Below are 25,685 nucleotides of genomic sequence, written 5' to 3'. Positions count from 1 at the left end.
CTGACTATACACACGATCAATAAATTTCATCAGCTGATTCACATCAATTAGGTCACCTCTCATCATCCGTCACTGCAAGGAAAAAAGGACGAGTTCGCTCAACTTATTCTCATCAGACATGCTCCCCAATCCAGGCAACATCCTTGTAAATCTCCTCTGCACCCTTTCTATAGCTTCTACATCCTTCCTTTAGTGAGGCGACCAGAACTGACCTCAGTACTCCAAGCGGGTTCGTACCAGGGTCCAATATAGCTGCAACATTACATCTCGGCCCTAAAATTCAATTCCACGAATGAAGACGGCCAGTAAAGCCAATCGAGACGGAGTTACTCCAGGGAAATCACAATAGCAACAAAAGGGGAAGTGGCTGGGTTGAATCTTGAGTTGAAAGGGGATGAAAAACAGAACAGCTTGACACATAGTGGAGAAGTAATTAAAACTTCAGGCCAAGTCGGGAAACAAAAGATTGAGCCTACTGGAACACATGTTCTGAGCTGCGGACAGTTCATTGCAGGAAGTATTGTCGGAAAGGTAGATGAGCTCAAGGCAGGGGTCAACACCTGGAAGTATGATATATTAAGCTAATGGTGATACTTTGTTGCAGGACCTTTAGATAAATAACCCGGATTTGTTCTGTTTTAATAGAGCTACTATGAAAGTAATTGAAGGAGAAGAGGTGTCTTTACCCCATGCAAGGCTGATTGAGTAAGAAAGGAGGTATGGGATCCAGCGGGACATGGCTATGTGGTTCCAGAACTGGCTTGCGCACAGAAGGCAAAGACTGATGGTAGAAGTGTCAGATTCTGCATGGAGGCCATTGACCAGTGGTGCGCCTCAGTGATCTGTTCTAGGACATCTACTCATTTTGATTTTCGTAAACGACCTGGACGACAAAGTGAAGGGTAGAGTTAGTAAGTTTGCTGATGATACAAAGGTTGGAGTTGTTGTGGATAGTGTGGAGGGCTGTCAGAGGTAACTTCGGGACTTTGATAGGATCCATAACTGGGCCGAGAAGTGGCAGACGGAGTTCAACCCAGAGTAGTGTGAAGTGTTCATTTTGTTACATCAAATATAATGGCAGTATACAGTTTTAATAGTTAGACTCTAGGCAGTGTGGGAGATCAGAGGGATCGTGGGGTCCGAGTCCAGTGGACAGTCAAAGCAGTTTGACTCTGTGGTTAAGAAGGCATATGGTGCACTGGCCTTCATTGATCGTGAGATTGAATTTAAGGGCCGAGAGGTAATGTTGCAGCTATATAGGACACAGGTCAGACACCACTTGGAGTACTCTGCTCAGTTCTGGTATCCTCACTATCGGAAGGAGGTGAAAGCAATCGAAAAAGTTCAGAGAGTATTTACAAGGATATTGCCTGGATTGGGAGCATGCCCTACGAGAACAGGTTGAATGATCTTGGAGGATGAGAGGTGACCAGATAGAGGTGTATAAGATAATGATCAGCATTGATTGTGTGGACAGTCAGAGTTTTTTTTTCTTGTCGTTTTTTTTTTCCCCCAGGGCTGAAATGGCTAGCACGAGAGGGCACTAAGGTTCCTGGAAGTAGGTTCAGAGGAGATGTCTGAGAGTGGTGAGTGCGTGGACTAGGCTGGTGGCAGCAGTGAGGGAGGCGGAAACGATAGAGCCTTTTAAGAGTCTCCTGGATGTCTACATGGAACTCAGAGAAATAGAGGACTGCGTGTAAGGCCTTGGTAGATCTAAGATAGAGACTTGTTAGGCACAGCTGTGTGGGCCAGAGGGCCTGTGTTTTGCTGTATGTTTTCTATGTTTCTATATTTCTGTACAAGTTAATTATGGAAAAGGATAGGTCTGACCTCGGGTTTAGTTTCTAAATTGGAGAAAAACCTACTTTATTGTTATGAGGAATGATCTGCAAGTGTAAACGGGGAGGGGGGTGGGGCGGGAATACATATTCTGAGTATTGGGAAAATAACGAAGACAGCGACTTAAGTGTACAAGATTGGGGTACCGAGGAACAGACGCACAAAGGAGATAGGAAAAATAAAACAATAGAACATTACAGCACAGAAACAGGCCTCTTGGCCCTTTTTCTCTGTGCCATTTTTTTTCTCCCTAGTCCCACTGACCTGCTCCAAGAACATATCTCTCCATACCCCTCTCATCCATGTACCTTCCAAGTTTCCCCTTTTCAAACTTACCTATGTCTTTTTTTTTCTCCCCTGGCCTCAGTGGATAAAGCCTGCTCGCATTCAGTCTATCTGTACCCATCATAATTTTGTACACCTCTGTCAAATCTCCACTCATTCTTCTACACTCCAGGGAATGAAGTCCTAACCTATTCAACCTTTCCCTGACCTCGGCTCTTCTCCCCTTCCTTTCTCTTCCCGCAGCACACCAACTGGTCACACACACAACCATCTCCGAGAATCAGACGCAATTCGAGACACGAACGCCGAAATGCTGGGTATTGGTGAGTAGGGAGAATGGAGGAGGGAGAGCGTTGAGTCGTTTCTCTGACTCCAGTAGAGTGTGCTGCGATGGTGCGGGAGTTACTACACATGTCTGACCCCGGGAGTGTGTGATGGAACTTTGCACAGGGAGCGTGACTCAGTGTATGTTTTCAGTGTGATTGGACTGTATGGAGGGAGTCTCGCTCTGTCCCTAACTCCTAGTCATGAGTCAGTGGATTTCGGCATTTAAGCAGACTCCAAATAGAAATAGGGAGCAAGAAAATGGTGACTCACATGTTCTGCTCCAAAGGCTGCAAATTGGAACACCCTTTCAGTGGCCTCCAGTAATGTCCCCATCCTTCCGCTTCTCTCAGCAACCCATTCCTTCTGTATGATTTTAAGTGGATGAGTGAGCGGCCGTATCGGTACCAATGATATCGGCATGAATAAAGTGAAGGTTTTACAAAGTGAGATCAGTGATTTACCAATCAAATGAATGGACAGGACAACTATCCGTCCCAGTGAGGCCAGACCCAGGAAGACCATGCACTTCAACAAGAGGTACAAGTGTTGGTGTATTTGGGAGGGCTTCAGAATTTGGCATCATTGTGTTTTTTTTTCAAAGGATGGTGGGATCTGTACAAAAGAGATGGAAGACGGTTTGTAGATAAACTGGCGAGCAACTGAAATCCCAGTGGGATTGTTTGCCAGTACTGTGCATGAGAGATCGCGGGTGAGTTGTGGATCTTGAGGAGCAGGAGAATGCGATTCAGTGTTCCAGCCATTACTGGAAATTGGTTGCAAGAGGAGAAATTGGAACTGCAGAATATGACTGGGTTCCTTATTTTTAGGCGTGAGAAGGCGGAAGGAGTTGAAGGAGGAGGGGTGAGATTACAGGGCTGAGAAAATGTTCCCGCAGAGCACAGTCAGAACAGACAAGAGAACTCGTCCAAGTTAGGCTCTATGGGTTGGAATGAAGAATAAGGAATGTATGACCATGTTCAGAGGTCTGCATTATAGACCAGACAACTGTCCGCTGGATTAGGAGAAACAAATCTGTATGAAATCACAGACTGTTAGAACCACAGAATGATAGAACATTACAACAGGGAAACAGGACTTTTGGCCCTTCCTGGCGGTGCCGAAATATTTTTCTGCCTCGTCCCACTGACCAGCACCTGGAACATATCCCTCCATACTCCTAGCATCCATGTACCTGGCCAAGTCTTTCTCTTAAGTATTGAAAGTGAGCACGCATTTGCCACTTCATCTGGCAGCTCTTTCCACACCTCCATCACTCTCTGTATGAAGAAGCCCCCACAGTTCCCTTTAAACATTCCCCCCTTCACCCTTAACCCATGTCCTCTAATTTTTTTCTTCCTCTAGTCTCAGTGTAAAAAGCCTGCTGGTATTCACTCTCTCTCAACATATCATAATTTTATATACCTCTCACAAATCTCCTCTATTTCATCGGGGACTAAAGCCATGACCAATACAACCTTTCTCGTTAACTCAGTTTCTCAAGCCCCAGCAACATTCTTGTAAACCTTCTCTGAACTCTTTCAGCCTTATTAATATCTTTCCTGTAAGTTGGTGACCAAAGCTGTACACAATACTCCAAATTCGGTCTCATCAATGCCTTATACAATCTCAGCATAACATTCCAACTCTTATACTGAGTACTTTGATTGTTGAAGGCCAATGTCCCAAAAGCTATTTTTACGAACCTGTCAACCTCTGAAGCCACTTTTACGGTATTTAGACCATACGACATAGGATTATGAGGTGCCAGAAGAAGGGGTAAATGCTCACTTTTAATATTTAAGAAAAATCTTGGCCAGTTACTTGTATTAGGATGTATGGAGGGATGCGGTCCAGATGCAGGTCAGTGGGACTAGGCAGAAAAATGTTACGGCATCGCCAAGAAGGGACGAAATGCCTGTTTCTTTGCTGTAATGTTCTATGATTCTATGGTTCTAACAGGACATAGAATTAGGACATCCGGTTGCTGACACCCGGGAACCCAGGAACTTCGATTAAGGCCATACAACATTGGATAAGAATTAGGACATCGGGACTGCTCGCCATGGCTGACCATTTCATCATGGCTGATCCATTCTCCTCTCAGATCCAGTCTACCGCCTTTTCCCGCTATCTCTTCCGGCCTTGAATAATGTAGAATCTTTCAAACTCCGCCTTTAAATTCCGCAGTCTCACCACTCTATGTCGAAGGAAAATGCTCCTCATCTCTGTTCTAAAAATATTTCCCGCTCTTCTAAATTTGTCTCTTCAGGTCCGAGACTACCCTGCAACAGGAAACATTCTCTCCACATCCACTCGGTCATGGCATTTCACCAACCGAGAGCTTTGAATAAAGTCACCCCACATTATCCGGAATTCCAGCCGGTACAGTCCCCAGAGCCATCTAACTGTATCATATGAGAATCAGTCCAATCCTGGAATCTTGTTCGTGAATCTGATTTGAACCCTTTCCAAAAGGAGCACATACTTTGTTCGATGAGGGATCAAAACCTGCTCGCAATGCTGCAAATGTGGCCTCACAGTTCCTTATTAGGTCTTAAAAACTTTGTACATTCCAGTCCTCTCGAAATGAATGGGTGGAAGGGAACTGCACAGAATGTTTGAAGCGCAAGTGTGTGACACGGACGAGGAAGAAGATGTTTCACTCTGTGTCTATACCGGAGAGAATGTGATGAAGCAGTGTGGAAGGAGCGCCACAAGGGTGGTGAGATGTCCCGTTGCTAACTGAGCGTCATTCAGTGTCTGACTACGGGAATGTGTGTTGGGACGGTGTGGAGGAAGCCTTGCTGTTTGTTTGACCCCCGGAGTGTGTGATGGGATGGTACGGAGAGAGCTTCACTCTGTGCCCGACCCCGGGAGAATGTGTGCTCTCAAAAGCCGCTACTCGTTGATAAGTGAATGCAAGCAGGTTTTTTTTTCAGCTGATGCTTGGGGAGAGGAAAAAACAAAACAGGGGACATGGTTCAAGGGTGAAGAGTGGAAGGTTTAAAGGGAACATTGTGGGAGGGCTTCTCCACACAGAGAGTGGTGGCAGTGTAGAATGAGCTGCCAGATGAAGTGGAAAATGCGGGCTCATTTAACCATTAAAAAAAAAACTTAACAAAAACCAACCAACGCCCTCTCAAGGCACCTTCAGGCTCTCCTAATTTCTTTCCTAAGCTCCTTCCTATTAGCCTTATAATCTTCTAGATCTTTAACATTACCTAGCTCCCTGGACTTTTTGTAAGCTTTTATTTCATTCTTGACTTTATATATCACGGCCTTTGTACACCACTGTTCCTGTAGCTTACCATAAATTCCCTGGCTCATTGGAACGTACCAATGCAGAACTCCCCATAAATATCCCTTGAAATCTTGCCACATTGGTCCGTACCTTTCCCTGAGACCATCTATTTCCAGTTTAAGCTCCCAATCTCCTGCCTGATAGCCTCATAATTCACCTTACTCCCAGTAAACGCTTTTCTTACATGTCTGTTCCCATCTGTCTCCAATGCTATTTTAAAGGAGATAGTATTACGATCACTATCTCCAAATTGTTCTCCCATTAAGAGATCTGACACCTGACCAGGTTCATTTCCCAATAACAAATCAAGTACAGCCTCTCCTCTGGTAGGCTTCTCTACATGTTATGTCAAGGAACTTTCCTGATCATCCTAACAAACTCCAGCCCATCTTTACCTCTTGCTCCAGGGAGATGCCAATTCATATTGGTAAGTTAAAAATTCCCGTCTCGACAACTCTGTAATTATTTTATCTTTCCAGGATCTGTTTCCCTATCTGCTCCTCGATATCCCTTTTACTATTGGGTGGCCTATCAAAACACCCAGTAAAGTTATAGATGCTTTCCTGTTCCTACTTTCCACCTACAGGAACTCCGCAGAAAATCGCTCTGTGGCGTCCACCTTTTCTACAGCCCTTACTGTGTCTCTGATCAACAGTGCCAGCCCCCAACTCTTTTGCCTGCTTCCCTGTCCTTTCTGAAACCTCTAAAGCCCGACACCTGAAGCAACCATTTCTCTCCCTGAGCCATCCAAGTATCTGCAATGGCTACAACATCATTTCTCCAACGGAGATAGTGTAATAGTATTCTGCGTCATTGACCATAGCATTGGAGACGGCTGGCAACAGATAAGTTAGCAAAACGTTGAATTGAATAAGGAAAATATGAGGCTATCAAAAATTGGGATCAGATGTTCTCAGAAATGTGACAAATGTTCTCTGGATATTTGCGTGGAGTTCGGCATAGTTACCTTCCAATGAGTAAGGGAAAGGCTGGTAGGGACGTTGGTGTACAAAGGCTGTTGGAAATATAGTCAAGAAGGAAAGGAGGCATGATGAAAGGTTCAAAACACTACTTGATGACAGAGGTCTAGAAGATTATAAAACTAGCAGGATGAAGCTTAAGAAAGAAATTAGGAGAGCCAGTAGAGGACATAATAAGGTCTTGGAGGACAGGATTAATGCAATCCGCAGCGTATTCTATAAGTATGTGACGAGCGAGTGGATAAGATGTGAAAGACTACGATGAATCAAGTGTGAGGGTGGCAAAGTGTGCATGGAACCGGAGAAGATAACAGAGGTACATAATGAATACCTTGCATCAGTATTCACTCGGCTAAACTATTCTGGCGATTGTCAGAGACTTGCAGCGGCCTGAAAAGCTTGAGCATGCAGACATTAATAAAGAGGATGTTCTGGAGCTTTTGGAAAGCATCAGGTTGCGTTAGTCACCGCGAAAGGACGACCAGGGTACTGTACGACCCGAGGGGTGGTGTTGGTGATTGCTGAGGCTCAGGCGATTATGTGTGTACCATGAATGGGGACGGAGGAGATAGCCCAGGAAATGATAGACCAGTGACTCTTACCTCTGTGGTTGGTAGGTTGATGGAAAAGATCCTGAGAGTCAGGATTTATGAACATTTGCAGAGCTATAAAATGATTATCAATAGTCATCATGGCAGGTATGGCCTTACGAGCCGATGTAAGTTTTAGGAGGATGTGACTAAACAGACTGATGATGGAAGAGCAGTAGATATAGTGTATTTGGATTTCAGCAAGGCACTTGAAGAGATACCCCATGCACGTTTTATTCAGAAAGTAAGGAGGTATTGGATTCAAGGGGACATTGTTTTTTGGATCCAGAACTGGTTTTCCCACAGAAGTCAAAGAGCAGTTGTAGTCTGTCCATTGTCATCCGCCTCTCTATCTCTTCCAGACCCCGAATCCTCCCTTCTTTTAACCCACTCTCATTACTCTTTCCTCACACACACTCATTTCTCACGACCACCCTCTGCAACACCCAAATCTCTCTGCTCCCCGCACTTCCTTCCTCTCCTCTCGGTTCCTCTATTCATCACCTCTTCATCCCATGTTGGCTGGTCACGGTCTAACTCACTTGTCAACACAGGCTTCCTCTGAGAAAGGTTGCTTCCCCTATCTGAGCTCAGAGACGCAGAGAACCCTCGGCAGGATGGACGGGAACGGTAGTTACATGGATATGAAGTGGGGAAAAACGGTCTCACCGTCACTTTCCCGAGGTGAGTGGGGCAGAGAGATAGACGACAGCTCGATTCTGCAGCTTATCCCCAGAGTACGTGATCGAACGGGTGGAGGGAGTTTCACTCTGTGTCTGACCCAGGGAGCGTGCGATGGGACGGTACGCAGAGAGATTCACAGTGTATCTGACCCCGGGAGTGTGTGATGGGACGGTGTGGAGGGAGATTCACTCTGTGTCTGACCCCGGGAGTGTGTGATGGGACGGTGTGGAGGGAGATTCACTCTGTGTCTGACCCCTGGAGTGTGTGATGGGACGGGGTGGAGGGAGATTCACTCTGTGTCTGACCCCTGGTGTGTGTGATGGGACGGGGTGGAGGGAGATTCACTCTGTGTCTGACCCCTGGTGTGTGTGATGGGACGGTGTGGAGGGAGATTCACTCTGTGTCTGACTGCGGGAGTGTGCGAAGGGATGGTGTGGTGGGAGATTCTCTCAGTGTCTGACCCCGGGAGTGTGTGATGGGACGGTGTGATGAAATTCACTCTGTGTCTGACCCCGGGAGTGTGTGATGGGACGGTGTGGAGGGAGATTCACTCTGTGTCTGACCCCGGGAGTGTGTGATGGGACGGTGTGGAGGGAGATTCACTCTGTGCATGACTCCGGGAGTGTGTGATGGGACGGTGTGAGGGAGATTCACTCTATGTCTGACCCCCGGAATGTTGGATGGGACGCTGTGGAAGGGGCTTCACTTAGAGCCTGACCCCGGGAGTAAGTGATGGGATGGTATAGAGGGAGCTTCATTCTGTGTCTGACCCTCGCTGTTCTGTCCCCAGCTGAATCTGATGTATCATACGTGGAAATTAATTTCAATAACCTCTCGGCGCACCGAGTCCGGACAGATCGAGGTCAGTTTCATCTTTGTTGGTTTGACCCTGTTCAGATGATATGTCCAGTCCTGAGGAGAGATCTCAGGGTAAAAGTATCTAACGATTGCCTGTTTGAGCATAAGATGGAGGGAACGCTTGGGAGAGCCGATGGGCGGTGAGAAATTAGCGTGACAGTGGGGAGGGTGTCGTGAGAAGTCGGCGCCCTAGGAGGGGCAGAATAGAGGGAGCGGCGTTGAATGGTTTGAGGAGAGTGTGCTATGAGAAGTTCGGTGAGGAGAGGTAGCATGGGATGTACCATCTGGAACAAGGGGCGCTGCTCAGCGTGCGCTGTGGGATGGGGTTGTGCAGATGATTGAGAGCCGTGTCCGTGTGGTGAGGGGCAAGCGCGGTTTAAATCCTTAATCGCTCTCTCCCTTTTTCTTAACCGCACTCTCTCTTCCCTCTTTCTCCTTCTCTCCCATCCCTGACCTTCTCACACCCTTGGCGTTCTTCCTCTCTCAACTCCACTCCTGCCCAGTTTTCCCTACTGTCTCCCACTGTCAAGTTTTCTTCGCCCTATTTCTTTGCCCCCTCTCCCTCTCGTCCCTCTATCACAGTCACCGTCTCTACCACTCTCACTCTCCACCCTCGCTCTCTCTCTCTTTCTTCTCTCCTTCTTATCCATCCTCGCCCGCCCCTCCCGGTCATCTTACCTCTCTCTGTCTCTAAATCTTCCACTCATCTCCCCTCGCGCACTCTCCTCCTCTCTATCCACTCCTCTCTTCTTTTCCCCGATGCTCTTTCACCTCGGTGTGCTGTCTCTCTCTCAAGTTCTCCTCTTCTCTCTTCCTCATCCACTTTTCTCCTCCCCTCTCTCTCCCTTTACTACCCCCTCTATTTCGCTCTCGCTCACTCCTCTCCCTATCCTCTCACTCTTCTCGACACTCCCCCTGTCTCCGCCTCTTTCACCCCGTGTTTACTCCCCATTCTTTCTCTCGCATCTTCCTGTCCATCGCCCCTCTCGCTCTCCCCCGTCAGTTCATTTCTCTTCTTTTCTGCCTCCCTGTGTCTCTCCTCAATCTCCCCCTCTCTCACACACGTTCTTTCGCTGCCTCATGCCTCTCCCTCTCTCTCTCACACTTGCCTCTCTCGTCATTCTCCCCTCGACACCCTCCTCCTTTCTCTAGCGCTCTCATACTCTTCCTGATCTGTTTCCCGACTCGCTCTCTCTCCCTCTCCAAGACGGTCTGAACTCCATCTACTCAGAGCTGAACTTTCGGAAAGTGGAGCCCCGCATCGATGAGGACGAAGATCTTCCCATTTCCCTGGGACCAGGCGGGTTGTCAACCTCTGCACAAACAGGTCAGAGTTCACAACGATGACGTCAATTCGGAGGTGTCACGTGTCAATTCCAAGTCCAAGTTTCTATTCCATCTGCCTCGACAAATTGACCACCGTCTGGGTAACAACACGTTGTCACTCGACTCCCCAATTAAACCCCATCTGTGATGTTTATAAACGATCTAGATGCATCACAATACAGGAGCTTCAACCCACAAAACTGACCGAACATGTCCCTACCTTCGAACAACCTAGGCTTTACCGATAGCCCTCTATTCCTCTATGTTCCATGCAGCCATTCAGTAGTCTCTTAAAAGACCCTCTCGTTTCCACCTCCACCACCGCCGCCGGCAGCCCATTCCACGCACCCACCACTATCTGCGTAAAAAAAAAACTTTCCCCTGAAATCTCCTGTGTACCTACTTCCAAGCGCGCAATACACCATGCACTCTCGTGCTGGCCATTTCAGCACTGGGGAACAAGCCACTGTCTATCCATACAATGAATGCCTCTCATAACATTATACATCTCTATCAGGTCACCTCTCATCCTCTGTCGCTCCAAAGAGTAAAGTCCGAGTTCACTCAACCTATTCTCATAAGGCACGCTCTACAATTCAGGCAAATCCTTGTAACTCTCCTCTGCTCCCTGTCTCTTCATTTCACATCCTTCCTGTGGCGTGTAACCAGGGTCCTATACACTGTCGCTGTAAAATTACCAATCGGCCCTTAAATGTGTATAAATGATCTTGGATGAAATTGTAGATGGCTGAGTTAGTATGTCTGCTGTTGATACGGCTTGAGGTGGTCTGGCTAGACAGTTTGACGGGATGGTTCAGAAGTCCTATGGCATTCTTGCCTTTATTCCTCGGTGCATTAAGTACAATTGTCAGGGAGTTAAGTTGCAACTTTACAAAAATCACTAGATAGGCCGAATCAATCGTTTTGTATACAGTTAGAACCATAGAACCATAGAACCCAACAGCACAGTATGGGGTACTTCAGCCCACCATGTTGTGCCGACCCATATAACCCTTAAAAAAAGTACTAAAACCCCACTTCCCCATAGCCCTCCATTTTTCTTTCATCTATGTGACTGTCCAAAAGGCTCTTAAATACACCTAATGTTTTAAACTCCACCATTATCCCTAGCAAGTCATTCCTGTCTCTTACAACCATCTGTGTAAACAAATTATCCCTGATGTCTCCCCTAAACATCCTTCCTTTAATTTTGTGCATATGCCCTCTGATGTTTGCTATTGGTGCCCTGGGAGACAGGCACTGACTATCCACCCTATCTATGCCTCTCATCATCTTGTCGACCTCTATCAAGTCCCCTCTCATTCTTCTACGCTCCAAAAAGAAAAGTCTCAGCTCTGTTAACCTCACTTCATATGACTTGTCCTCCAATCCAGGCAGCATCTTGGCAAATCTCCTCTGCACCCTTTCCATAGCTTCCACATCCTTCCTATAATGAGGTGACCAGAACTTAGCACAACTTAGCTCTAAGTGCGGTCTCACCAGAGATTTGTAGAGTTGCAACATTACTCTTGAAGGCAATTCCCCCTGTTAATGAAGCCTAGCATTCCATAGGCCTTCTTATCTACCCTTTAAACCTGTGTAGCGACCTTGAGGGATGTATGGATTTGAACCCCAAGGTCCCCTTCTTCATCCACACTCGTAAGTAACTGATCATTAATCTTGTGCTCTGTCTTCTGGTTTGTCCTTCCAAAATTCGTCACCTGACACTTATCCAGATTCAACTCCATTTGCCAATTTTCTGCCCAACTCTGCAACCTGTCTATATCCTCTTGTAATCTTCTACATCCTACAGCTCCATCCACTACTCGTCCAATCTTCGTGTCATCCTCAAACTTACTCAGCCATCCTTCAAACTCCACATCCAGGTCATTTATAAAAATCACAAACAGCAGGGGTCGCAGGACAGATCCCTGCGGCACTCCACAAGTCACCAACCTCTTAGCAGAATACTTTCCTTCCACAACTGCATTCTGTTCTTTTTTCCTTTAAGCTTTTTTTTATACAAAAGAGGCAAGGTTCCACTTAACCCATGCCTCTTGACTTTCTGGATGAGTCTCTCATGACAGACCTTGTCAAATGCTTTGCTAAAGTCCATGTGGACCACATCCACTGCCCTACCCTCATCAATTTCTTTTGTTACCTCTTCAAGAACCTCAGTTAGGATCGTGAGGGACGATATTCATTTCACAAAGCCATTTTGACTGTCCATGAGTAGACTGTACTTCTCCAAATGGTCGTAGATCCTATCCTTAAGAATACTTTCCAGTAGTTTGCATATCACCGACGTAGACGCACCAGTCTATAGTTCCCAGGTTCTCCCTATTACCTTTGTTAAGCAAGGGAACTGCATTTGCCATTCTCCGGTCCTCCGGCTCTTCCACTGGAGCCAAAGAGCATTCAAAGATCATGGCTAATGCTCCTGCGATCTCTTCTCTCAATTCCCACAACAACCTGGTGTGTATCATACCCGGCCTTGGGGATTTATCAATCTTAATGTTTTTAAGATCCAGCAGTTCTTTTTCCTGAATTTCCACATGGTCGAGAACACAGGCCCGCTATACTTCGACCTCATCCTGATTAAGATCCTTTTCACTAGGGAATACTAAAGCAAAGTATTCATTTATGACCTCTCCAACCACCTCCTCCGCTTCCAGACACACGTTGACCTTTTTATCATTTAGCCGTCCCACCTTCGTTCTGGTCATACCCCTATTCTTCACATACGCATAGGACGCCTTGGATTTCTCCTTAATCCTACAGGCCAAGGCCTTCTTATGCCCCCTTCGAGCTCTCCTAATACCCTTCTTTGCTCCTTTCTGGCAACCCTATATTTCTCATAAGCCCGTCCTACTTTCTGCTTCTTATATCTAACATATGCTTCCTTTTTCCTCTTAACGAGTTGCCTCACATATTACATCAGCCACGGCTCCCTTATCCTACCATTTTTTCCTTGCTTCAGTGGGACAAAACTATCCTGAACACAGCTCAAGTAGTCCCGAAGCTTCTCCAACATTACTTCTGTGTTTTCCCCTTTGACCATCTGTTTTCAGTTTTAGCTGGCTAGTTCCTGACTCATCTTTTCAAAGTTAGCCCTTCCCCAGTTAAGCACTTCAGAATTTTGCTTGATTGTATCCCTGTATTTAGCTATGCTGAAGCTAAGGGAGTTGTGGTCATTCTCACCAAAATGCTCCGCCACCAAGAGGTCTGTCACCTGACCAGGTTCATTACCCAGAACTGGATTCAGTATAGCCTCTCCGCTCGTCGGCCGATCCACATACTGTGTCAGGAATCCTTCTTGAACACACCTGACAAATTCAGCCCCATCCAACCCCCTTGCACTCAGGAGTTGCCAGTCAATATGAGGGAAGTTGAAATCACCCATAACTACTACCCTGTAGTTCCTGCACTATTCTAAAATCGGCCTGCTTATCTGCTTCTCGGTGTCTCGGGGGCTATTTGGGGGCCTACTGACTGCTCCCAGCACTGTGATTGATCCCTTCCTATTTCTGACTTCCATCCAGTCTGGCTCCGTGGACGCTCCCTCTGCAGCGTCCTCACTTTCTATAGCCGTGATACTATCCCTGACCAGCAATTCCACTCCCCATTTTATACCCCCCATCCTATTCCTTTTAAAACACCTGAACCAGGGGACCTGCATTATCCAATCCTGCCATTCCTCCAACCAAGTTTCAGTAACGGACAAAACATTGTAGTTCCACGTGCTAATCCATGCTGTAGATTCATCCCCCTTGTTCCTAATACTCTTAGCATTGAAATAGACAATCAAGTGTACAAATGACATTCTTTCCCCTGCCTGTCCTTCCTTATCAGCTCAGAACTCTTAGCATCATGCCTTTACCATCTGATTTTCACCACTCTGCCAAACTAGTTTAAACCCTCGCCAAAAGCTCTATCAAGCCTGCCCGCCAGGAAATTGTTCACTCTGAGATTCAAATCCAACCCGTCCTTTTTGTACAGATCACACACGCCCCAAAATAGGTCCCAATGATCCAGAAATCTGAATTCCTTCCCCTTGTTCCAATCCCTCAGCCACGCATTCATCGTCCACTTAATTCTGTCCCTATTCTCACTGTCGTGTGGCACAGGCAGTCATCACGAGATTTCTAACTTTGAGGTCCTGCTTGTCAATTTCGTTCCCATCTCCCTGTAGTCTTCTTTCAGGACCTCTTCCCTTTTCCTACCTGTTTCCTACCTCACATATCTGACACCGACCACAGAAAACTAGCCTCACACACATACTACCTCCTTCTGTAATCAACAACCGCCTCACCTTGTCCCGTTAACGCCGAAGCCCGTTGAACCAAAGCCCTTTCACTCTGCTGCCTCTCACACCGCCGTCCGCCCGGTATTGCCGCCTGCTTTTTAAACTGTTTGCGCTCAGCTGGCGGACGTCACACGCCTGCGCAGTCTGGCCTCCCTCTTCCCCCGAGATCGCAAAATGTCTTCCCGCTGGAAGTACTTAGGTACTCTCCCGCTGCCTTCTTGTACCGAAACTGGTCACCCCATTACCGGAAGGATGTCAGGGCGTTGGGGAGCCTCCGGGGAGTTTTAACAGGACTCTGCCGAGATTCGATGGCATTTATTACAACGAGGGGTCGGACACCTTAGTCGCTTCATCTGGAGCGGAGGAGGTTCAGGGGAGATCTGACTGATCTCTGGAATCCATCGGGAACCTGCCATCCTTTGGCCAAGGAATTTGGATTTTCGGAGATGACGGCTGGAAGTAGATGAGATTGAAAGAGGGAGGGGCTGATCGTGGTGGAAGGAGCGAGCGCGGATGGGGTTGAAATGGAGTCACAGTGGGGAAAATGGCTGAATTCACACAGACAATGAATGGGCTCTCTACAGCTGCGCAGGAACAGGAGACGAAACAGAACATCGGAAAAATAACCTGCCTTAAGATCTTCCTACTTTGCCTCGTTATGTTCAGCCTCGTCGCGGTAGTGGCCGGGCTGTCGATCTATGGTGAGTCGAACGGAACTTGATGACAGTGAGGACAATATGAGTCAGGTTGAAGTTTTGGAGCATGTTGATATTAAGGGAGAGGACGTGTTGGAATTATTAAAATACAGTTGGACAGAATATTCCCTAAGCTTCTACACGAGGAGAAGAGATTGCTGAGCCTCTGGCTGGAATCGTTATGTCTCTTTGTCCTTCCACGGGAATGGCATCGGGGAATTGGACGGAGGGGAATGTTATCCCCTTGTTCAAAAAAGGTAGTAGGGATAGCCCGTGAAACTATAGACCAGCGAGCCTTACGTCTGTGGTGGAAACGTTGTTGGAAAAGATTCCTATAGATAGGATCAGTGGGTATTTATAAATTCATGGTCTGATCAGGGACAGTTAACATGACTTTGGGAAGGGCAGTTCGTGTCTAACAAGCCTGTTAGATTTCTTTCAGGAGGCGACCAGGGATATAGATGAGGGTTGTGCAGCGGATGTGATCTGCGTGGATTTTTGTAAGACATTTGACAGGTTCCACACGGTAGTGTTATTCAGAAAGTCAGAGGCATGGGTTCCAGGGAAGTTTGGCCAAGGGGATTTAGAATTTGCTTTCATGCAGAAGGGATACATTCGGAATGGAGTGTTGTGACTAGTTCGGTTCTGGCACCTCTCCTTTTTTTTTTTGTTTGTTGTTATCCACCTGGATGTAGGGGTAGAAGGGTGATGTGGCAAGTTTTGCAGACGACCCAAGGGTTGGTGTTGTTGTGGATCGTGTAGAAGATTGCCGAATATTGCAGAAAGACATTGATAAGATGCTGATGTGAGCTGAGAAGTAGCAGATGGTGTTCAAACCGGAGAAGTGTGAGGTGGTACACTTTGGAAGCACAAATTAAATGGCAGGATACTTGGTAGTGTGGAGGAGCAGAGCGATTTGGGGATACATGTCCACAGATCCCTTAAAGTTGCCGCAAAGGTTGGTGGGGCAGTTAATCAAGCTTATGGGGTGTTAGCTTTCATAAGTCGAGGGATAGAGTTTCGATGTAATTATGCAGTTATTTAAAATTCTAGTTAGGCCACACTTGGAGTAATGTGTTCAGTTCTGGTTGCCTCACTATAGGAGGGATGTGGAAGCATTGGAAATGGTACAGAGGAGATTTGCCAGGATGCTGCCAAGTTTAGAGAGTGTGCATTATGATCAGAGATTAAGTGGGCTTGGTCTTTACTCTTTGGAGAAAAGGAGGATGAGAGGAGACAAGATAGAGGTATACAAGATCATATACCAGGTCATCACTGCTCAGTACAAGAGGACAAGGCTTTAAGATAAGGGGTGGGAAGATCAAAGTGGATATTAGAGGAAGATTCATTTCTCAGAGAGTACTTGGTGCATGGAATGCATGGCCTGAGTCATTGGCGGAGGCAGATGCACTAGTGAAATTTAAGAGACTACTAGACAGGTATATGGGGAATTTAACGTGGTGGGTTATATGGGAGGCAGGGTTTAAGGGTGGACAAATTATTGTGAGCTGACGGGACTCTACTGCACTATTCTGTATTCTATGCTCTATTACACGTACACACCGCTAACCGGGATGAAAACACGGCCTTTACGTAACACAATCAAGACTCGCCCTGACACCGACACGTCATTCACCATAAATTCAACAATAATACCATAGCACTGTCACGACCTTCAACGAGACACAGATATACTCCTAAACGCGACATGAACACGACCATCGCCGTGACACACACATGACCGTCACTCTGACCGCAATGTACCCCTCACTAACTTCGATATATCCTGACAGTATTTCTTTCTTTCTTTTTTTAAATATATGTATTGATTTTCAAACAAAACATAGTAACAGTAGAAATACAGAGAGGGATTGGGAATACATCGTGAATAGAGCAGTATATACAAGTATAAACTATTGATAACACAAATGTGCCAACCCTCCCAAACTCATTCTGCATTTGTAAAGAAAGAAAATAATAAAAAAAAACTAACTTGCAAACAAGAAACCGGGCTGTTATATTTTAACGGATATAAAGAGTAGTGTCAATAACTCCGCTCCTCTGTCCAGATATTTAAGGGTAATGAAAACACGTTCGGGAAAGGTGGATTTAGCTCATATGAAAGTGTTGAATCAATGGCCTCCAGCGTTCTTCAAAGTTAATCGAATGGTCAGTCAAAAGTAACACTTCTGATTTTCTCTAAATTTAAACAAGATATAGTTTGGGAAAACGATTGAAATGTAGGTGGACGATTCATCTCTTTCCAGTTCAATAAAATGGATCTTCTAGCCATTAATATAACAATTGCAATCATCAGATGAGTTTAATGGGATAAATAGCTATTATCCGCCATGAGGATGTAAATTCATACTCATAACTATTGAAATAATACCAAAAATATCTTTCCAATATTTCTCCGAAAGAAAAGGGCAAGACCAGAACATGTTAGCCATGTGAGATGCTGCTTCGGAATGGCACCTATCACAAATAGGATTAACGTGGGAGTAAAACCGAGCAGGTTTGTGCTTAGACATATGGGTCCGATGCACCACCTTAAATTGTATCATGTCGTCTTTAGCACACATCAATGACGAGTTAACGAAATGTAAAATTTTCTCCAATTTCTCTGTATGTAAGGAAAGCAGATGTTCTTTTTCACTTTTGTTCTTAATTTTATCTCATATATCTGGCTGTATTTTCATGTTCATATCATAAATGATTATTATTAAACTTTTCTGATAAGGGTTTTTAACCATTTTTTCCCGTGATGTCAGCTGGGCATGAGTTCGAAAAGTCTGTAACATATAATCCAAAAGAATTCTAATAGGATCTGGGGAAAATTATATTTATTAGACAACGTTTCAAAAAACATGAAACAGTTATCCAGGAATAAGTCACAAAAAAACATGTTCGACCAGTCATGGGCAAACTACGGCCCGTGGGCCATATGCGGCCCGTTAAGAATTTTTATCCGGCCCGCAGAACATGATGAAATTATATTAATAAGCCTTGTTAACGTTTTTTTTTCCCGCAATTCTGGCGTTTTCCCAATAGATGACGCACTCTATATACATTGACCTTTGTTGAGGTGCAGCGTATTACTCCACATTTGCGCTTTACTTTGTGACCTTGTGGCGACCCATTTCCTGGCACATCCGAACCGGCTCACAATTAGCCAGCGTTCCGGCTAAGGGAGATAGCCTGCGGGGAATTGCGAGCGCAGAGCTCCGCATACTGGCGCGCTCTCACTGTTCTGTCATTGTGCGGGTCGTTGTTGAGTTTTGGCACAGGGGACAATTGAATAAGAAGGAGCAGGACAAGTAGACCTGCATCTCCTACCGTTTTTGAAATAACGACAGTCAGGAGGAGAGTGATGATGATAATATCTTGAAGGATAACAGAATTTTCAGTGCTTTAAAATAATAACTGTTACTATTAAAAAAGCTGTATTTTATTCATTTAATTTTCAATGTTTTAAAAGTCATTTCAATAAATAGCTAAATACCATGGGACTTCAAAGACAGATATTTTGTTTAAATGCATTTGTTAAGTTTCAATTGATATTAAAGCACATGTTTTCTACATATCCCATGATATTTTATTTTCTCTTATGAGGTGTATTACCAAAACACTCCGTCCATCTGCTCCTGGTCCGGCCCCCCTGTCAAATTTTAGAACCCTTTGTGGCCATCAAGTCAAAGAGTTTGCCCACCCCTGTGTTAGACCCTTCATTTTCCATATCAAAAAGGCTTGGTCCATAACAGTGGGATGGAAAAAAAAAGTCAAATACAACAGGGTTAGATTAAATAAATTTATTCAAAACAAAAAAAAAAGAAACCGAAACCATATTGGTAATGGTAATATTGGTAATATTTAATTATTGGAATATCCAATTGTTTATTCACGCTCATCACCGTGACACTGAGGTACCGTGTATCGCGACACCTTCACTCTCCTCAACGTGATCCGCTCCGCATCGCACCGTAACAGAGACTCACTGTAACAAGCAGAATCACCTCTCAGCAGAACACAAACGCACCGCTCATTCAGGCAAGTTCCCACACCTCACCCTTACACAGGCAAACTACCTAACGTGAAACAGACTCCTAAATTCACAATGCCACAGAAATAGTCCTCTCCATAACACCGACATTTCCCTCAGCGTGACACTCTCACACCCACCGTGGCCATGACATGTCTCTCACTGTGACACAGACATACCCCTCTCTGCGAGAACGGCACACCATTACACAGATACTCCACACTCGGTGATACCACAAGGCCCCTCACCCTGACATTTTCCTGTTTTCCACATCGTGATACACTTCATTGTGACCAGACATATCTCTCGCCGGGGCACAGAAACTCCTATGACGGTTACAACGACACGTCCCTCACAGTAACTCGGACATGCCCCGCACGATACAGACGCAGACCTCAATGGTAACAACAACAAAACCTGCAGCTGGGCACTGAAATACCCCTCAGAGAGACACAGACACGCCCCTCATGGTTACGCCGACGCCTCTCGCTGTGCCACAAGCACATGCTTCACTGTGACACACTTCACCGTGACACTGACACAACACTCTCTGTGACCCGTTCGGTAGCGTGACGCTAACTCACGAGTCACTGCAAACGCTAAACATCCTTTACCATGTCTCTCAGTGTCACAGATTCGTCAGTCTAAGGAAACCTGTCACCGAAACTACAATGAGTTAAACTCAACCCTTCAAACCAAGCTTTCTGCGCTCAACTCAAATCTGTCCGTTTTTAAACGAAAGCACAGCGATATCCGTCACCAGTTCACTGAGATGGAAACGAAGTACAGATCTGTCATCGAAAGCAAGGCTCGAATCTGTAATTTTTGGACTAGCAGCAGAGGTGAGGCATCATCCCCCTCTTTCACCCGCTCCTCATCACAGGGCAGGTATGGAGAGAGGAAGCTTCACTCTCTGTTTGATATCAGGAGTGTGTTAAGGGATGGTTTAGAGGGTGATTTGCTCTGTGTTTGCCCCGGTGAGTGTGTGATGGGACTGCATGGACGAACTTTCACTCTATCACTGAATCCAGGAAAGTTTGATGAGACGTTGTGGAGGTGGATTCATTCTGTATCTGGCCACGGCGTCGTGAGACGTCACATTTCAGCGTCAACCTATGTCCGGGAATGTCTTATGGGAGAGTATGGATCCAGCTTCACTCCGTGTCTGATAGCGGGATTGTGTGATGGGACAGGGCAGAGGGGCGTTCATTCTACGTGACGTCAGACTGTGTGATTGGATATTGTGGAGGGAGTCTGACCCCGTGAGTGTGTGGGCGGAATTTCGCTTTGTGTGTGAACACATTGGGGTGTGATGGGACGGTTCAGAGAGAGCCTCACTCTGTGACTCGCCAGGAAGTTTAATAGGACGTAAGGAGGGAGATTCACACTTTGTTAGAATCGGGAGTGCGTAATGGGGCCGTGTGGAGGCAGCTTCCCTCTGTGTCTGACACGTTACTGCGTGGGGTGTTGAGAAGCTCTTGAGGGAGAATCACTCTTCCTCTGACGTTTGTCCTGTATGCTGAGGGAGTTTCTTCTCATGTCCGACTGCTGGAGAGTGTGTTATGGCCGTGGAGAGAGAGATTCACACTGTGTCTGACCAAGGCTGTGTGTGTTTGGAGTTTGTGGAGGGATCTAAATAGTGTTCTCTGACCCCGGTGGTGTGTGATGAGACAGTGTGGAGGGAGTAACGCCCAGAATCTGACTCCGGAAGAGTGTGACAGGACGGTGTGCAGGATACCTCACTCCACGTCTGACCGCTGGAATAAGAGATGAGGCCACGGAGTTAGCGGAGGGAATTTCAATCTGTATCTGCTTCCGGTAGTGTGTGGTGAGACGGTGCGGACGGTGAAAACTGTTTTTAACCCTGCGCCTGTGTCATGGGAGAGTGAGAAAGAGCTTCACTCCATGTCTGTTGTCCGTAATCGGACGCTGCTGAAGGAGCTACACTGTGTCTGATCCGTGGAGTGTGCGATTGGACACAGTCACAGTAGCTTAGCTCTGAGTCTCACTCCATGAACGTGTGACGGTTTGGAGGGAGCTTCACTCTTTGTCTGTCCGCAAGAGCGTGAGATTTGACACTGACCAGCGTGCAGTCTGAACCCATGTGTGTGTGATGGAGAAGTGGTGAGAGAGAGAGAGAGAGAGAGAGAGAGAGAGAGAGAGAGAGAGAGAGAGAGAGAGAGAGAGAGAGAGAGAGAGAGAGAGAGAGAGAGAGAGAGAGTTTCATTCTGTGTCTATGGAGAGTGTGGGGGAATCTGTATTCTAGATCCGGCCCACAGGCTGGGTGACGATGCGCAATGGAGTGCGATTCACTACATGTTTGATTCAGGGTCTCTGATAGGACGATGTGGAGGGAGCATCGCTTTTCCTCTGACACACTGAGTGTGTGATAGGATGGTGTGGAGCGAGGATCATTCAGTGTCTGACTCCGTGTGTGTATCAGGGGACTGTTAGAGGTAGCCTCAGTCTGTGCCTGACTGGAGAGACTGTGATGGATGATGGAGAGGGAACTTCACTCTGTGTCTGATCCTGTGAATCTGTGTCGGGACGTTATGGAGGGAACTTCATTCTGTGTCTCACCCCAGTCGTGTACGATGGGACAGTGTGGTACGAGATTCACTCTGTGTCTTGACCCCGTGAGTGTGTGATGGATGGTTTGGAGGGACCTTCACTTTTCCTGATCTTTGTTAATGTGAGTTTGGAGGGTGTGAGGGGAGATTCACTCTGTGCTTGACCTCAGGTGTGCGTGATGAGACCGCATGGCGAGAAATACACTCTGTGTGACACACCGCGTGTGTGTGATGGGAAAGTGTGAAGAGAGATTCACACCGTGTCTCACTGTTCCTTGTTCCTGAGTTCCAGAGCAAACGTGTTCCGAGGACTGGGTCACAAATACAGACCGGTGTTATTACGTATCCACGTTTGAAACTTCATTCCCAAGAGCAATGCAAGGATGTTCAAACCGTGATTCAAGCCTGCTGGAAATCAATTCAAGGGATAAAGCGGTATGTGTCACAGCACGAGAAGATCCCACAGTAACACAGGAATCATCACACACCCGCGGGGTCAGGCACTGAGTGAAAACCCACAATACCCTCAGGTAACATACTCCCGGGGTGAAACACAGAGTGAATCTCTCTCCACACTCTCCCATCACACACCGCGATCAGGCACAGAGTGATTCTCCCTACACACCATCCCATGACACTCTCCCGTAAACAGTTTTCGATTCTCGGCATTAATCAAAGGGATTTAATTTTACAGAGTTTTGTTTCACGGTCTCTCGTTCGCCGTAACCTTCCTTACTGGATTGGACAATGTGAAACCGGGTGAGAGTTGGACTGATCTGTGGTGTGGGAGTTGGGGAATGACACTGTCGTGAGGGGAGAAAATGGGATTAGTTTACGGACTGAAGTAGGTTTTTGAGAAGAGGGTGGCGGGTGGGATTTGGTGTCGGGGGAGAACGATACAAGGGGAATATTTTAGGAAAAGATACCTGTCTGTCACAGGAGAGGGCAGCGAATTATTTGGACGATTTGCTGTGGGCCCCGGGGATTATTTCCCTGGGATTATTTTGGTGTCTGACGCAGGGCTGTGGGGATTGGGAGATACAGTGGAATTAGTTCGGAGTCTGACAGATCTGTGGGGAGCAGGAGGCAGACTCGGATTAATTTACCGACAGGCCTTGCTCTGTGAGAAAGAGTTATCCGGCAGGATCAGTTTGGGGTATGACACTGATCTGGGGGGAGAGATTGGGAAAACTGGATTAGTTTGGAGACCGATTCGGGAATGTGGGCACAGAGGCGATCAGTGGGTCCAGACTGCCGACTGATGCAAGGCTGAGGTAGCAGTGAGGGGCAATGGGATTAACCTGGAGACGAACATAAACTGTCGGGAGAGGAAGAGCCGTGCGATGGATTTGGGGACCGACAGAGGGTTGCAGGATCAGATTGTGCCGATGGGAGGATGGGAGAATAATATTTGTTTGGGGACTGGAATAGATCTGACGGGGGAAAGTGGGTGTGTTCCATTCGAATTGGGAATGCCACAGGACTGAGGAGACCGCGGGACGACGGGCAGGAGGCTATGGGGGAGGTGGTGTAGTTGGATTAATTTGGTGACTGGCGCACAGCAGTGGGGAGACATTGGGACACAGGAAATATTTTGAGGACGACACAGGGCTGTAGTGATTGCCCGGATTTAATGGGATTAGTTTGGCGACGGTCTCGTGTTCCGCCGGATCTGTTTCGACTCTGTTGAAATTTTTTAACCATTTGCTGACAGGAATGCCGTCCATGGTCTGATGTGCAAGGTGACCTCCGGAAGTTCCTCCTGCAGTGAATGCACTTCGAGTGGAGGGAGTGACTATTGCCTTCATGATAAGCACCATTTCATCTGCGAGAAGTCCGCCCCCTGCTGCCCGGATATTCCTGAAAAGATCCAGGTTCTCTGTCAACAGCCCGGAGAGCCGACTAGAATCAAATGATTACCCTGTCTTTCCCTTCCTTATCCCTGCTCCAATCACACTCAGTCCATCCTCTCAAAATCCTCCCTACATTCTCTGCCCTACCTGCTTCTCTATTCTCCTCTTTTCGTAACCCCTTTCTCCCCACCACGCATGGAAAACCCCGATCTCCATCTATCCCGTTCTTTCTCGCCATCCCTCCCCATCCCGCTCTTTCTCATTCCCTCTAAACCTCTCTACCTCATCTCCTCACCCAATTTCCTCGACCCTTCTCCGTCTCCTATTTCTGCCCTCCTTCTTCCAACCTCTTTATATTTCTCTTACTTTCCCCCTCTATACCATACTCTCTCGCTCTGCTCTCCGTTCCCTCAAACACCTGCGTCTCTCTGATCTCTCTCTCTATCTCTTTTCCACCAACTCTCACCTCTATCCTGTGCCGTCTGGGTCTCGATACCCCAGCTCTGGGTAAAATTCTGTGCGCATTCCCAATGCCTGTGCCCCTCTTGAGTTTATGCAACTCTGTAAAGCTCCAGCTACGCTTCAGGGAATAAAGACCCCTTTATCTGAGACTTACACGGCCTGCAATTTCTTGTTCTGAAGCATCAGTATGGATCAAAGATGTAATATTAATGTAACTTACAAATATTAATAAATACCGCAAAAACTGTGGAGTTAGTTCTCCAGCGTTGAAAGCTGTGATGGCGCAAAGGAAGAAGATGTCCCATTGCCTCTCTGTGTTTTGGAAATTCTCCCCGTTTAGGCAATAGTCCGTACTTTCAATTCTACAACCAATGTGCTCGACCATGCATTTTCCAATATTCTGTTTAGTTTGCCAATTTGTTGAACATTCTACTAATCTGTCTGTCCTTCTGCATCCTGCCTTTCTACCGGTTGGTAGGTTGATGGAGAAGATCAACAAAAATGAACCATTTCACACTTATCTGGTTTGAACGTCTGCAATTTTCTTCCACACTTTTGCATCTTACCAGTGTCCCGCTGTTACCAGTGACAGCCCCCCACACTATCCACAACACCTCCAACCTTTGTGTCATCAGCAAACGTGTTAACGCATCGCTCCACTTCCTCATCCAGGTCATTTGTAAAAATCACGAAGAGTAAGGGTCCCAGAAGAGATCCCCGAGACACTCCCCTGGTGACCGACCTCCATGCAGAATATGACCCGTCTGAAAGCAGGCTTTACCTTCTGTGGGCAATGTCCTCTTTGATCCTATGCCTCCTTACTTTCTCAGCAAGCCTTGCTCGGGTTACCTTATCAAATGCCTTGCTGAAATCCATATTCATTAAATCTACTGCTCATACTTCATCAATGTGTTTAATCACATCCTCAAAAAATCCAATCCGGCTTGTAAGGCACGACCTGCCCTTTAAAAAGCCATGCTGACTACTCCTCCAGCTTAGTTTATAAATTGAAAGAAGGCCAATATGTTTGGCGTCAGGAATGATCCGGCAAGTGCGGATTCGGCCAGGTTGTTTTCTGACAAAGATGGACCTGCTAAGTTGGAGCCCAGGCGCTGTTTCATGAGAATTGTGGGAAGTTTGGAAGCAGAGAAGAACTTCAGTCTAGAGGATTGGGGACCACACACTGTGAATGGCGAAGAGTGCCGGGTAACCAAGGGGCGGAGCAGATAAGAGTTGAGACTGGGATTGACGTTTCGGAGATTCCTGATTAATTTCTGGATGCTCCGTTAAAGGAAGTGTCAGTGTCTTTGAGGAGGATTCAGTGGGGATTCACTGGGATGCTGCCCGGTATAGAGGACACTATCTGTAGGCAGTGGTGAGAATTTTCGGTTTCTTTACTCTGGAGCGGCGAAGGCGGAGGGGACAACTGGCAGAGGATTATCTCACTAGAACATACACTGATGGACCAAGGAGCGAGTGTTATAACGCCCAGGATAAAAATGTCTAGTACAAGAGCTCATGCATTGAGGTGTGAGGGATAAGTTCAGAGGAGGTGAGGTTGACAAGA

General features: G+C 46.6%; 1 protein-coding gene across 1 annotated transcript; it reads left to right on the top strand.

Annotated features, from left to right (window-relative positions):
- Positions 1–7,974: 7,974 nt before the first annotated feature.
- Positions 7,975–23,719, top strand: LOC132389334 (oxidized low-density lipoprotein receptor 1-like). The gene is made up of 8 exons (XM_059961851.1): positions 7,975–8,006; positions 8,797–8,868; positions 10,072–10,191; positions 15,081–15,197; positions 19,860–20,075; positions 22,096–22,238; positions 22,498–22,562; positions 23,518–23,719. Exons 4-8 carry the CDS (start codon positions 15,155–15,157, stop codon positions 23,717–23,719), a joined length of 669 nt encoding a protein of 222 aa, XP_059817834.1. The 5' UTR covers positions 7,975–8,006; positions 8,797–8,868; positions 10,072–10,191; positions 15,081–15,154.
- Positions 23,720–25,685: the final 1,966 nt, after the last annotated feature.

The sequence above is a fragment of the Hypanus sabinus genome, unplaced genomic scaffold (genome assembly GCF_030144855.1).
Source record: "Hypanus sabinus isolate sHypSab1 unplaced genomic scaffold, sHypSab1.hap1 scaffold_536, whole genome shotgun sequence".
Classification (NCBI taxonomy): domain Eukaryota; kingdom Metazoa; phylum Chordata; class Chondrichthyes; order Myliobatiformes; family Dasyatidae; genus Hypanus; species Hypanus sabinus.
Note: the sequence above shows the minus strand (reverse complement) of the source record. Positions and strands in the feature narration are given on the sequence as shown.

Excerpts from the sequence above, each read along its gene's own strand:
- LOC132389334 (XM_059961851.1), top strand. The coding sequence starts at position 15,155 with ATGTTCAGCCTCGTCGCGGTAGTGGCCGGGCTGTCGATCTATG. Across the intron at positions 15,198-19,859 it reads GGCCGGGCTGTCGATCTATG|TGTCACAGATTCGTCAGTCT; the intron begins GTGAGTCGAACG and ends CATGTCTCTCAG. Across the intron at positions 22,563-23,517 it reads ATTGGACAATGTGAAACCGG|GAATGCCGTCCATGGTCTGA; the intron begins GTGAGAGTTGGA and ends ATTTGCTGACAG.